At 48.5% G+C, this 13,344-nt stretch overlaps 6 protein-coding genes across 6 annotated transcripts; 2 read left to right on the top strand and 4 right to left on the bottom strand.

The window, feature by feature from the left end:
- Positions 1-60: 60 nt before the first annotated feature.
- On the bottom strand, positions 61-2,972 carry mrd1 (RNA-binding ribosome biosynthesis protein MRD1; the record flags this gene model as incomplete). Its single annotated transcript, XM_039074021.1, has 4 exons — positions 61-1,275; positions 1,331-1,603; positions 1,854-2,645; positions 2,745-2,972. The coding sequence occupies 4 exons, from the start codon at positions 2,970-2,972 to the stop codon at positions 61-63; spliced, it is 2,508 nt and encodes an 835-aa protein (XP_038927659.1).
- Positions 2,973-3,190: 218 nt separating this feature from the next.
- LCP9604111_6132 (dynein light chain DYN2) lies at positions 3,191-3,816 on the top strand (the record flags this gene model as incomplete). Its single annotated transcript, XM_039074020.1, has 7 exons — positions 3,191-3,230; positions 3,282-3,304; positions 3,360-3,393; positions 3,445-3,479; positions 3,537-3,563; positions 3,624-3,693; positions 3,752-3,816. 7 exons carry the CDS (start codon positions 3,191-3,193, stop codon positions 3,814-3,816), a joined length of 294 nt encoding a protein of 97 aa, XP_038927658.1.
- Positions 3,817-4,326: 510 nt separating this feature from the next.
- LCP9604111_6131 (rhodopsin family protein) lies at positions 4,327-5,102 on the top strand (the record flags this gene model as incomplete). Its single annotated transcript, XM_039074019.1, has 7 exons — positions 4,327-4,357; positions 4,472-4,525; positions 4,580-4,613; positions 4,676-4,700; positions 4,771-4,803; positions 4,858-4,898; positions 4,955-5,102. 7 exons carry the CDS (start codon positions 4,327-4,329, stop codon positions 5,100-5,102), a joined length of 366 nt encoding a protein of 121 aa, XP_038927657.1.
- A 392-nt stretch (positions 5,103-5,494) lies between these two features.
- LCP9604111_6130 (sodium:solute symporter family protein) lies at positions 5,495-7,733 on the bottom strand (the record flags this gene model as incomplete). Its single annotated transcript, XM_039074018.1, has 4 exons — positions 5,495-6,089; positions 6,148-7,318; positions 7,379-7,551; positions 7,612-7,733. The coding sequence occupies 4 exons, from the start codon at positions 7,731-7,733 to the stop codon at positions 5,495-5,497; spliced, it is 2,061 nt and encodes a 686-aa protein (XP_038927656.1).
- A 2,830-nt stretch (positions 7,734-10,563) lies between these two features.
- LCP9604111_6129 (SEC61-beta family protein) lies at positions 10,564-11,151 on the bottom strand (the record flags this gene model as incomplete). Its single annotated transcript, XM_039074016.1, has 3 exons — positions 10,564-10,598; positions 10,675-11,011; positions 11,149-11,151. 3 exons carry the CDS (start codon positions 11,149-11,151, stop codon positions 10,564-10,566), a joined length of 375 nt encoding a protein of 124 aa, XP_038927655.1.
- Positions 11,152-11,992: 841 nt separating this feature from the next.
- LCP9604111_6128 (uncharacterized protein) lies at positions 11,993-13,157 on the bottom strand (the record flags this gene model as incomplete). Its single annotated transcript, XM_039074015.1, has 4 exons — positions 11,993-12,277; positions 12,328-12,525; positions 12,582-13,014; positions 13,075-13,157. 4 exons carry the CDS (start codon positions 13,155-13,157, stop codon positions 11,993-11,995), a joined length of 999 nt encoding a protein of 332 aa, XP_038927654.1.
- Positions 13,158-13,344: the final 187 nt, after the last annotated feature.

Raw genomic sequence — 13,344 nt, 5'->3', positions numbered from 1 at the left:
GGGATGTCAACGAGCCAATCCATGGCCGTGTCCTTGTCAAAGGGAGAAGGAACGAAGGCTTCACTCTTCCTCCTGCCCTCCTACAGTAAATTTCTTGCGCCCGGCGCCAGTAGTAAGCTGTTGAAGTTTGACCCTGTCCATCTGCTCTCCTACCTTCTTCTCTAGGCGCGCGAGCTCCTCCTCGGGATCGACGGCCTCCTCGTTCACGAACTCCAAAACCAATCGTCTCCCCAGGAGATGCGTGTTTTTCAACGCGTCCATGGCATTTTCTGCTTCGCGAGCGCTTACAAAGTCTGCAAAACCGAAACCACGAGCAGTATGATCGAACTTCTGGGGAACACGCACAGACCGAAGTTGTCCATATGCCCCGAAGAGAGATCTGATGTCCTTCTTCGTGGCCTGGAACGGCAAGTTCTTGATGATGATTTTGGTTCTCCGCGCTGCAACCTTCTTCGCGGTATCTTCGCGCCTCCGCTCCTCGGCGGCATCCTTGCCTTTATGGGATGCGCGGATGAGAAGCTCGTGCTGATCCAACTTGTAGCCGTTCATAGCTGAAAGAGCAGCCTGGGCTTGACCCTTGGTTTTGAAATCCGCAAAGCCGAATCCCATGCTGAGGGTCTGCCCTGGTCGCTTGGGATCAGGTTTGGTCTTGATGCGACCAGTGATAAAGCCATCCAGAGATCGAAACACTTCCAGGAACTTCTCATTTGTGGTCGAGAAATTCAGGTTTTTTACGAAGAGTGTCGTAGTTGCTACGCTGTCATCAGGTTCATCTGCGGCAAATGTGTCTGCAGTTGAGAAACCTTGATCCTTGCCCCGAGTCTCTGGAGCAAGTGTGGGTGGAGCTGCTGAACCATCAAACAAATTCTTCGGTGCTTTCTCCAGGAACAAGATAGAATCACCTATCTTGCGGTATGCCATGCCCTTGAAAGCCTTCTGGGCCTCGTCAGGCTGCGCAAATTGCACGATAGCAATAGTGCCACTTGGCGGCATCAAGAGTCGGATAATCTTGCCATATGGATCGAACAGACTCCTGAGCTCTGCCGACGTGACACCATATGAGAAGTTCTTGACCAAAATAGCCGTGTTCCCACGTTCGCGCTGCTTGAAAGCATCAATATTTACTCCATTCGAAGCAAAGTAGGCTTTAGTTTCTTGAATCACATGCGTTTCAGCATGTGCTTGCTTGACGGCGGCTTCTGAAGAAGTGGGATCAAGCAGTTCAGATTTGGAGACTCCGAGCCTTGAGGCCACTGATGACATCACAGCATCGGCCTGTAGCGAAATTAGTCTCAACCTTTTGATTGGTGGTGGTAAGAGGTAAACTCACATTCATGTATAGGGAGTTCCAACTAAATGACGATCCAGAGGCGTTTTGTTTTCGCTTGATCTCCCTCTGCTTCTTCAGAGGAAGCTTTGACAATTCGTATTCGTCAATCTTGTAGGTCTTTTTCGCAGAAGCAGGCAAGATGTGGAGCAGACGACCCTGGAAATGCTTGCCATCAAGGGTCTGGTAGGCCTCAATGGCCGCATCAGCATGCGAGTATTGCACATAAGCAAAGCCTTTACTAGTTGTGGAGCGTGTGTCAAAAGCAACGTGAATCTATATTCAATTAGTACTCAAGGTCATTGAATATAATGTGTAAATGTGGAAAAGTGGGTTGAGTTGGCTCTTTCAGATAGTCAAGAAGCATCTACTAAAATATCTTGTCCTGGTAACATCATTTGCAATTTGCATCGGATGTCCCTATCGGGAAAATCATCATACGAGCACTCGTAACAAACAGGCTAGTCTGCCGCACTGGGGGAAAGGCGGGGCAGGGTTGAGAAAGCAAAAAAAGGTAAGTACTAACCTCCTCAATCTTTCCAAAGCGTTCAAAAATCGGTTGTAGATCAGATTCCGTGGTGTCATAGGCAAGATTCCGGAGGAATAAACGGGCCGATTTCCGAATAAGATCGATATTCGGATCTTCCGGCGTTGCCTCGGTGATGCTGTCAACGTCAGTCGTGTTGGGCGCAATTTTCTCAATGGCCGCAGTGCGCGATTCTTCGTCACGCTGAGGCGACTCATCGCCAGACGAGGAAGGTGGTGAATGAGCTTTGATCGGCGCAGTAGTCGGTGCGGCGGCCTTGTGTTGATCAAACTCATCTTGTTCTTCCTCATCGAGAAGGCCCAACAAACGACTCGTCTTTGACCGTAGCCAATCTGCATCAGATACAGGTCTAGTCTCCTCTTCAGGCTCCGCAGAGTTGTCCTGTTCTGGTGTTTCTTGAGCCTCCTGTTCTTCAATCTTGTCAATTACCATGGGCTCAGGCTGCTCAGGCGTTGCTACCGTGGAAGGTTTTTCTGTCTTTGCCTTTTTTGGGTGTGAAGGCAGGTCCTGAATCTGCTCTTCTTCCTGCGCGGGTTGGTTAATAACGGGAACCGTGTCCACTGACGGCTTGATCATATCATCATCGTTGGCCCATGTCCGAGTCTTCGATGATGATCCCATCAGAGAGAGGTACTCTTGTAGCTTAGGGTCCTGTGATTTGTTCTCGCCGTCCCTCTTGCGCTTGAGGTTGTTATCCAACGATGCATCATTATCATTCGTGGCATCACGTCGTCGTGTGGGGTGGGCATCCTCAGCGTCATTTGAGTCAATCTGCAATAATACGGGTCAGTCTCAAGACCACCTTAATTGGTCAGCGTGCACAGGCGAAAGGAGGGTGGCTGAAGCAAAAAGAGCTGAGAATCGACATACCGGACGAGCGATGTCTACAGCGATCTTCGACATCTTCATGTATGTCTTGTTGAAGTGCTTCACAGCTTGCAGGGCTGCTTCATGGCTTTTGAAGCCGACGAACCCCATCCTACGTTTAGGTAGGACATGAGCATCGGTGACTTGAAAGCGAGTTGCAAAATGTTTCTTTAGCTGATCATTAGAGCATGTCGGTGGGAGACCACCCACGAACACTCTAGTGCTCTCCATTTTGGGTTTTTGTGGTGAGTAGTGTGAAGACTCGAAGTTTCTACGAGAAAAACTTTTTTTCTTCTTTCATAGTGCCGCGGGCGGTCTGGCGGGCAGGCGGTGTGGCTTGTCCACCGGCAATAACGTACGTTATCGCGAGATTACGCTACCAAGTCTCTTTTTTGGCGCACCACCTAAACCCCCCCTTCGAAGTTTTTTTGATACAGGAATCACTCACAATGGCACTTCCCCCAGCTGAAAAGAAGGAGCCTATGGAGGGTAAGTTTATCCTTCGTGAGTCCAGTGACAAGTGCTAAACGCTCCGTGCAGCGCAGATTAAGTCTGTGGACATGGTAAGGACACTCATGCGAAACTACGATAGCCAATTGATTCTGACACAATTTTTAGACCGAGGATATGCAGCAGGAGGCTATTGCCCTCGGTATGAAACTTCGAGAGCGCCCTAGATAAACAAAGCTAACCTACCCCCCAGCCATTGAGGCCATGGAGAAGTTCAGAGTTGAAAAGGTACACGCACTCCTCAAATCCCATCCCCAATATGAATTAGATAATAACCAGTTACAGGATATTGCCCAGTATATCAAGAAAGAGGTACGCCGATTCTACCCCGATTCTACCCCGCCTGATAACATCTCTAACCCCATACATTAGTTCGACTCCCGCAAGGGCGCCACCTGGCACTGCGTTGTTGGTCGTAACTTTGGAAGCTTCGTTACCCATGGTTTGTGGATACTAGAACCATTATGCTGATAATCAGATACTAATCATGTGTTCAACAGAGACTAAGCACTTCATCTACTTCTACCTCGGACACTGCGCAATTCTGCTCTTCAAGACCCAATAAATGTGATTGATGTGTCTAGGCTCGGCATTCTACACTGATGGGGAGGTGATATCCGGAGAAATGTGTTTTCAAGCGACTCTTTTGTCTAATATTTGGTTTATGGGGCTGTTATCCTACGGTGAACAGCCATTAGTGAATTAAGCGCATCTGCCCAAAACACGTAAAACAACCAAAAGAAAGTATTGCTCGAGGTTAGGTCCTCGGTAAAAACTGCAGACTCTTCCGACAATTTACTAAAATGTACATATGTACATGTATAATCACTGATAGTCAACGGGTCCCTGCTGGAATCAATAATCACATGTGCCTTTTATACAGGGGCACTTGGCCAATCATGCACCACTACATCTGACATCACGTGTTACCTGCCAAGCCCGCCAAGCCACAGCGCCACACCCCCAATGCCGCTGCCTTCGTCTCTAATCGACTTTCAATCGCAAGTAGCCTCTCAACTCTCTGTTGATTCTCTTCGGTCGTTGTGTGCCAACTTCTCCATATCTCACAATTACCATGGCTTTCTGTATCACGTTTGGAACACATGGTAAGTCTTCCTACCCCACGATCCAGAAACCAGAGTGGACCCTGTCCCTGACGGGTATCCGTGCTGTCGACGTTGCTCAGTCGTATTGAATAAAGATACTGACCACGAATACAGAGTTCTCGTCTCAGCTCGAGGGCTATGAGAATGTTCGTGCATACTGCTACAACTGTAAGTTCTGACGTCAGTGGTCTATCGGCCCTGTTATTGATTCTCCGCTTCTAGGCCAACATTGGAATGGTTACTGCATCACCCGATGGTATGTTTCTGGCCCATAGGACCTGACCAGAATAATTTGAACTTGACTAATAATTCTTCAAGGCCGTTTTTCACCGTCTGCTTCATTGTAAGTTATGAATCGCCAGAATATTGTCTTGACGAACAGCTCAAGATATCTAACCTTTACCTCGCTACAGCCAGTGATTCCCCTTGCTACGCACAAGTACAAGGTAAATATGCCTGTATCAATCACCTTTTGACTCTATCGTTAACGTACTATATAGGAGGTCCAATGTCACACATGCCGTTACACCCAAGACCTACGGTAAGCATTGCCCAAATATATTCAAATGATAGTTATACTAATAGCGATTACATCAGTGACCGGCCCGATATCACGCCTGACACGCGACCTCCGCCAGGCATGCAATACGGCATTCAGCCGCCTCCCCAGGTCCAGGGAGGCTGGCAGCAACAGCCCCCTCTGCAGCCTCCACCTCAAGCACAGGGTGGACTTGGATACAAATGAGTTTCCAATGTTCAAATTCTACTAGGCATAAGGATGCAGCAATTATTGCGGGATTGTGAGGCAGAAGAAGGGCTTATCAGGAGACACATATTCCGGCTTAATATCGTGGGTTTACCCTTGGCGTTGGGTAACTGTATTTTTTTTTTGGTTTTTTTGCTATTGAATTTTGAACTGCCCATTCGATCGGCGTAGCATGTTCTATTCCTCATAAGAATATAGAAGGTTGTTATAAAATGCTCACTTGCTACCATGATTGGAGCACATAATAATAAAGCACATGAAGTTGAAATTGAGATTCAGTAGTAGGAGGGTATAAATAGCCGTAAACAAGATATTAAGCCAAGATAAAGGCACAGAGAAAAGAACCAGTAAAGATAGCACCAGGAAAAGCCTCAAACCTCCCTCTCCAAGGTCTGCTTATCCTTTTCTCCAAGCGTATCCGTCGGCGTCGCCAGCCCAGAAGGCGTAGCCACATCATCGGCACCGCCCTTCGTTCCTCGATAAACCTTGGGCTTCTTCCCCACCAGATCAAGCGACATCATCCGCACTACACGTACAATACTCGCGCGACCCTCGTATAACGGGAACACCACAACACCAAACAGGGTACAGAACAACCAAATAATTCCAACAACCACCCATCCCGTAAAGAACTTCTTGCTGAACACATACGAAGACCCATACATCGGGATCGGCCAGAGGATCAGGAATGCAAGTGCCATAAAGACTGTCAGCGTGCGCGCGTAGAATGCCGAGCGGTTGAGCAGGCGTGTTTCTTCTTCGCTCTCATCTTGCGTGGGGCCCATCTCGCCGGGAACTAGTTCGAGGTCGACATGAGCGGCGGCGGCGACTTCTGTGTCGTCGACTTTGCGGATAGCGCGCATGGATTCGTAGTCATAGTTTTGTGGGCCGAAGATGTAGGTGAAGACTGGGACGAAGACTAGTGGGCTGAGAAGGGCGGCGACATTGCCGGCTAGCATGGGGTAACTGTGGCGGTTTGTTAGGTTTGGGTTTGCAGTATGGATGTTGAGAAAGGAATGCTTACTTGGAGCCAGTGCTATCGACGGTTAGGGTTCCGAATTGCTTCTTTGCGGTCACTAGCCAGGCAATGAGAGAAACTGCCAGACCGAGGGGCGGTGATAGGGCTGCTGCGATTCGGTTCTGGCCCTTCCAAAGAAGGGTCATGGCTCCTGGGAAGACAGCGGAGGAGATGATCACGCCCATCAGCAGGTAGAGGTATCCCATGCCGATTCCGGCGTAGTAGAGACCCGTCGCAAAGCCCGCCATGATGATTGAGTACACAATGCAGGACATGTGCGAGATCCAGACAAGTCTCTTGCCCTTGGCGCTTGGGTTGATGTAGGCCGCGTAGATATCGTAGGTGAAGATCGAAGAGACGGCAATCAGCTGCGCTGAGAACGCAGATGTCACGGCCATGAAGATCATCAATGTTGTGGCGACGGCACCGCTATAGCCGAGCAGCTTGACTGCTGCAAAGGGGAGCACTAGCCCGGCGCTCACGTCGCTGGAGCTCATGCGCTGCGTGCCCTCTAGTGCCAGTGCGGAGAGGCCCATCGTGCTTGCGCATAGCCAGGGAATTGCGAACCAGCAGATGCCGCCAATGACGTATCCTGGGAATGCATGGACGGGACTGGCGGCGATAGCCTTGTTATAGTAGCCGTTGTCTAAGAAGACCGTGCCAAAGTTTCCAACGATGTTGATGACCCAGAAGACGCCACCCTCCTTAGAGCGCATAGTCAGATAGCTGCCTTCCGCATTACCCTCAACAGGGTGACGCTGGGAGGCTGCAACTAGCGCGTCATACACCTTTGATGGAGATCCTAGCTCGGCATTTGTGGCATAAGCGGAGAAGGCGAAGAGGAAGATGACGACCAGGATTACCACGGTGTGTAAGTAATCTGTGATAAAAGTAGCCTTAATACCACCGAAGAGGGTGTATAGTACCACGCCAATTGGGAGCAGGAAGCAGGCTGCCGCAGTGGGCACTCCAGTCAAGGATGTCATCACGGCCGAGCCACCGGTGAGCAGCATCGCAGTAACCAGAATGTTGGTCATCAAGCAGAAAACTATGAAAACTACGTGCACGACGGTTCCATAGCGAGCGTGGATGACTTCCAAGAAAGTGTGCGCGTTCGGCGCACGGCGTTTCAGCTCGATAGCTAGTGTTGCGAATAGGAGAATCTGGACAGTGGCGCCTATACACATACTGTTAGATATAGAGCTTTTCAGATCATTCGCATACCGCCGGAACTAACCTGATGCGTAGAAAAATGGACCAGAGACACCGTATTTGTATGCGACTGCAGATGACTGGAGAAGAGTTGCAGCCCATGTCCAACTACTAACAACGGCGGCTGCAACCAGTCCTGATTTGACGGACCGGCCTGCAGTTGAGAACATCTCGGATGTTTGGACTTCATTCTGATAGCTGTATGGATGCATTTTGTCAGCTTATGTGGGTGATATCGATGAAGGCATAGAGACGCACCGTTTCAAGGCCCAAGTAATGAAGATCATCAGTAGGGCAAAGGCAAAGCCTAGGCCTAAGATAATTCCATATCCAAAGCTCTGAGACAAAGGCGCTGTGAAAATAACCCCGTCGGACGACATGTCGTAGACGTGAATATCAAGAGGGTTTATGACAACAGAAATATGAAAGATGGCAAGGTGCCTTGAATTGGGAGTCAGCGACTAATGCTCCAGTTAATATGGAAAGTACGCCTTGTATAACTTTCCAACCCTGACTTGGCAGATGGGATATCAAGCTTCCCAGACCGGGAGGATAGCAACCTCATATAGGTCCGGGCACATAGCATCAGAAGCATGGTATGGACCCCCAGCTCCGAATTCGCACTGGGGTACGGGAGTATAGCATGACGATCCCTGACCCTAAGCTTAGATAGGGATGCTCCATTCTGATTGCCAGATAAGGACAACATGCTCTCGTAATACCATGGCGCGCATAGTAGGGATATGGACCGTCTAAGTACGCCACTAGAGTTAGGGGATCAACATCACAATGGAGCACTCGCGCGGGGATTTCAAAGAGTCACTCTGATGTGAAGCATGAAGGTTTTGACCAGGGTATACATGTCGTCGGTCATTGGTTGGCGCTGACTGTTATCAGTTACCGTCAAGGGTACATATGGCTGGGTGGCTGTGATTGGCTGGAGAACATGTAAGATAAGAGTTTACGAGTCGGCAAACTCGCGCTGTTCGACGCGACGTTTGACATTTACCAGTGCCAACTGCCGATGTAAACGGATCGCAGATGTTTAGGGGATATCGGGGTATCCCGGGGCTCCAAGGATGCTTGGCAGTGAAAGGTTCCAAGGTTACTCATTCTTATTACTTTATTACTCCGTATATGATCCACTATCTCCCCCACGTTCACTTTAAATTCTGTCAACATTATATTGCCTCGATTAGTTGCTCTCAATCAAACTTTTCTTGAAGCGTGAATCAAGTCCGTTATCATATTCATCATAGTATATCATACTCCCGACTTCGGGGGTATAGACTGCTTATCCTCAAGTCCTGCCTAGATTGTGCCACCAAGTCAAAGACCTGTTAAATGCTTGTTTATTTATCTAATCGTTGAATCTTGAAGTTTGAAGTTTGAAGATATACATATCTTTTTTCTGTTTCACGAGCTTCAGGACCTGGTACAAAGTATATAACTATGGTGCCATCAGGAATACAATTTGTATTCGATGAAATCAGGTGTAAAGGGAGGATATATACATATCTGCTCTATAGTACAACCTATATCTAATCTTTGACCAGCGAAAAAGAGTACAAGGTGACCATATTCAATCGTAGCTTAATTCGAGACCCCAAGGTACCCCACCTGATATGCATTGACCCCTAAGAGATAAGGTTGTTATCAACTCTTAAACAAATCTAAATCGTCTGGGAACTGGCTTTGGGTGATTGTGGCATGGTCTAGAGCTCCGATTCTTGCAGACACTATGGATTTTGAGGTTCCTCTTGACCTTTTTTCCCGAGAGCTATAGTCCAACTACAACCCGCTGCTATATCCTAGATGGATGGACGCCATATTGAAGGGGAAGGGGGTATAGTGATAGAAAGGCGATGGAGAGGGTTGTACAATGACTGCAGTCCAGGTTATTGAAATCCATAGATTATAGGCTCCATGATTGCCTGGTCCGTTCGCATTCCTTTGTTAGCCATTCCTATAAAACCCTAATGTTCCCCAGAATAAAAGTTCGTCCTTGCCTCCGCTCAGCTATATATATTCATGACTTTTGTCCTTACATTCATGTCGCTACCCTTTCATTGTCATCAAGTTAAGCAGATGTAAAACCTGAGGTGGAACGGGTCAATCCCGGCGTTCAGAGACCAACTTCGATGTGGCTCCACTGAAAACGAATCGAATTGTGGCGAGGAGTTGCCTCTGGTGCAGTAAGCTGCTGATGGTTTCACCATGTCCCCTAAGGCCGCTGCCTTTCTTCATTCTATAGAGCAGCTCTCCTAGGATTATGCATGATTACCAATAGGTTTATAGGGGATGTTGGCCTGATCCTGGGAGGTGTTTGAAATCCCATAATAGTTCTATACTATGCGATGTCCGGTGCGTGTGATACCTCCAATTCCAAGTCATATGCACGTTATGCTAAACATTGCAAAGTCTGCGAAGCTGTTTGTCGGCGTCGCTATCTGGATGATCTGGATGAACGAATTGTCAAGTGCATTATCAACTACACAGTCAATAGCAATGAAGCAATTGATCGGTCGAGAGAAGCTTATTGGGATCCCTTGGTATGAAACGAAGGCATTTGGGTCTACAGAAAACAACTAGAAGCTCTAGACGAGTTCCAAAATGACGGGTTTGCGGGTTCTGCAATTTTTGTGACACCGGAATGACGTGAAGCAAGAGTTGGTGGTTTATATGCATGTTCAGCCACTAGAAAATCAGGTCTAATTCTAGGAACAGATTCAATCAATTCTTTATATTGTACAGACAAGCGTCCGGATAGAACAAATACCACCATGTTTCGGTCCGAACTAGCACATCCACGGCATATTCCAGCGCTTGATATCGCTAGGAAACGAGCCAATGGCCGTAAAATAGAAAGTCAAGACGGAGACACGAACAGGCCGGTTCTATCTAGAATGACCTATACAGCAGATAGGTCGTTGAGTAACTCTCTTTTTCAACGCAAATGAAAACACCACATACACATCAAAATGAAAACAAAACGGAATCACGCCAGTTGTTTCGGAAGGGTTGATTTGGTTCCAGCGCCACAACGAGAAATGGCCCAAGGGTCACGGGGTATAGGAGTCGGGAAATGAGGCGGTAAGATGAGGAGGATTCGAGGTCGGGGAGCGCGCAGTCAACGCCCGAGATAGATAGATAGACCGTACGCGAAAATCCAACGGGATGTCAACTGCGCAATTGAGGCTGATCAAGTGCTTAAGCGGAGAACTTGCGGGTGATCTTGGCGATGACTAGAGAGAAGAAAACGATCAGCAACCAATCAAACAATGACCCCAAACATTCACATCATCAGTGGTGATTCCTTACCGTGCAGACCAACAACCGAGAAAATGAATCCTAGACTCAGAACCAGGACAACAACGGGGTCAACGCGCAGACCGGGGCTCTCGTCGGTGTACAACTTGAGCATGGTGCCGGACGAGCCACCGGCGCCAGCAGAGCGAGTGGAGCTGGGACGGGCATTGCGCAGGGTCTCCTTATGGTCAGCGGTGGCACGGCGGCGCATGGCAGCACGAGGACCGCCGGGAGTAGAGGGAGAGGAAGGACGGCCGACGGAGTTGCCAGTGGCTGCGGCGGCACCTGACTTTGAGTCAGGGCCGGACTCGGCGCCTGAGGTGAGGGGAGACGCTGGGCGGGGGGAGGCCTAGTGGTGCATTATGTTAATTGTGGGATTGAGAAATTCGCAAGAGGGCTCGCAATGGGTTGGCGGTGGATGGGGCAAGCTGGCTTGATCGTCGGATGGGTGGTTGATGGGGTTCGGGTCCGGGGAGATGAACTTACCATTGTGATTAATTGCGTGTAGAAGAGTGTAAAGGAAAAGAAAAAGAGATTAAAAGAGAGATGGAAATGCAGTTCAAGAAGAAAGGGAAGGAGGAGCCTGAGATGGTCTGAAAGGAGGTTTGCGGAGTTGAGGCCACGATCGCGGTTTTCGGGGTAATACCGTATTTGACATGTCAACCCCGGCAGTTGGAAGCGAATTAGGTGATAATTACCAGTATTTACAGTACAAAAATATCCACCAATCAGAATAACTCGGCGCATATTGCTACAATATGTACGGGGTAACTAGCACCTTCTTTAACGAGTGAACAACTGACCTCAGTCTATGTTATGTACAAAGTATGTATGACACGGAGGTAGAAAGTTCAATTCTATCGATATAGCTACTAAAATACCATTCACGTGCTTTAAGTCCATTGAACTAATGAGAAAGACTAATTCACATTCATCGGAAAAAGCATCGATGGCTGTCGTAAGACATGGAGGACACCTCCGGGAATCAAATCATTCAGATAACGCCGTCGGTGCACTCGTGCAGGGGTATGGGGTATGGGGTATGGATATGAACATGTAAAGGGAACCAAGGAAAATAGAATGACAGGAAATTTTTGACAGCTCAGAGTCAGGAAGAATGGGAGATGGTGGACAGAGCAGATTCGACGGAAATGAGGTATCATGCTGAGCCGAAAGCCCAGGAAAAAGAAAGAAAAATGCACAAAGAGATCAGGCTAAATTCAAGGTGTCCACACGGACACGAAGTTCGCAGATTAAAAAAAGACAGGACGCTCCAAAATTCAACGCCCCAGAAAATTACTTATAGAGCACCCTTTTGCGAACCGGGTGATCAGTCGATCATCATCCGTGATGGTATTTGGGTAAGATTCGAAGAGAGCTCGGTTGTCTTTTCTGCTTCCTTGTTCTTCTTCTTGTTGATGTGGGGCTTCAAACCGCGGTTGAAGTTGTGGACGCACATGCAGGCGTTGACGATAGTGATCACAATCAAAAATAAGGTGATGACGGCGAAGAAGGTCATCGATGGTCGAGCGGGCAGGTATTTGAAGTAAGTCTGCGGGGAGTACATTCGGAATAGCTTGAAGCAGAAATACCCCATCGCGGCGAATAAGAGGAGCTGGATAAGACTGTTAGAAGGTGAATCAACGTTGCTGGTATTCGACTTACAATGATGATGATCATGCCAGTCATGGTTTCTCGTCGCACAAACCAGGCGCCACAGACCAGAATGATAATGGTCACGGGGATGGCAGCCACCGTAAGCGCAAATTCAACGTCCATGCTAGTCGAGGAGACCAAGACGAGGAACTGGACAGTAAAGCCCAGGAAGAAGAAGAAATCGAATTTCAAGAGAGCGATATAGATCTGATTAGTGACCGGTTAGCTGTGTTGCTGATGGGGAAGTCGAATGGAACACAAACCTGGTAGGTGAGATAGCGACGCTTCATTTGCAGATCAGCACTGATATGCTTGTAGATTGTCCATGCAAACTCGTCGTACAGCTTATAAGCGACGAAAGTGATCAGTAATGTCCCTAATGCCACGATGCACGGAATGATGATCAGGAACGGCTCCGACTGGGCCCAGACAACCGGACTGATCATATTCATCAAGGCCAAGGTGGAGACGGCCTCTCGAATTTGCTTCACTTGAACAGCGCCGTAAATCAGGAGACCAACATTGCAGATACACAGTCCGATGACCTGAATTGTATTCTTCATCCGCAGAGCATCGTATACCAGCACAAGTTCGTAGAGGAAACCGAAGCCATAGAGGGCGAGGAAAGTAGGGATGGTTTTCGAGGCGGGGCTGTTGTTTGGGAGTTCTTGCAATTGAAAATTCGCGAAGATGTAACTAGAAAGAATGGCGACGTTAATGTTGATTTCCCATGTTCGCATCGGTGGAGTTTCATACCTTTCAAGGCTGAGTGTCACGATTGTTTGGACGAATGTGACGATCGCAAAGGACCATGTCCAATATGTATTTGGGAGATACATCCTGGGGCTATGGGTCACAGGAGTGACATTAGAGTATCCCTCTCGTGCGCGGAACCCTCCCTGACCTCGTCGAAAGGCAGGATCAAAAGACCCCCCCAGGAGAGAGGCGCGCGACCCGTGTGAAGGAATCTTGCCGAGAGGCTCCGTCGTGGAGCTCAGGTCGGCGGGATGGTTAGTGAAAGACACG

Source organism: Penicillium roqueforti (genome assembly GCF_015533775.1).
Source record: "Penicillium roqueforti strain LCP96 04111 chromosome Unknown scaffold_16, whole genome shotgun sequence".
Classification (NCBI taxonomy): domain Eukaryota; kingdom Fungi; phylum Ascomycota; class Eurotiomycetes; order Eurotiales; family Aspergillaceae; genus Penicillium; species Penicillium roqueforti.
This window is presented reverse-complemented; position numbering and strand designations above follow the sequence as displayed.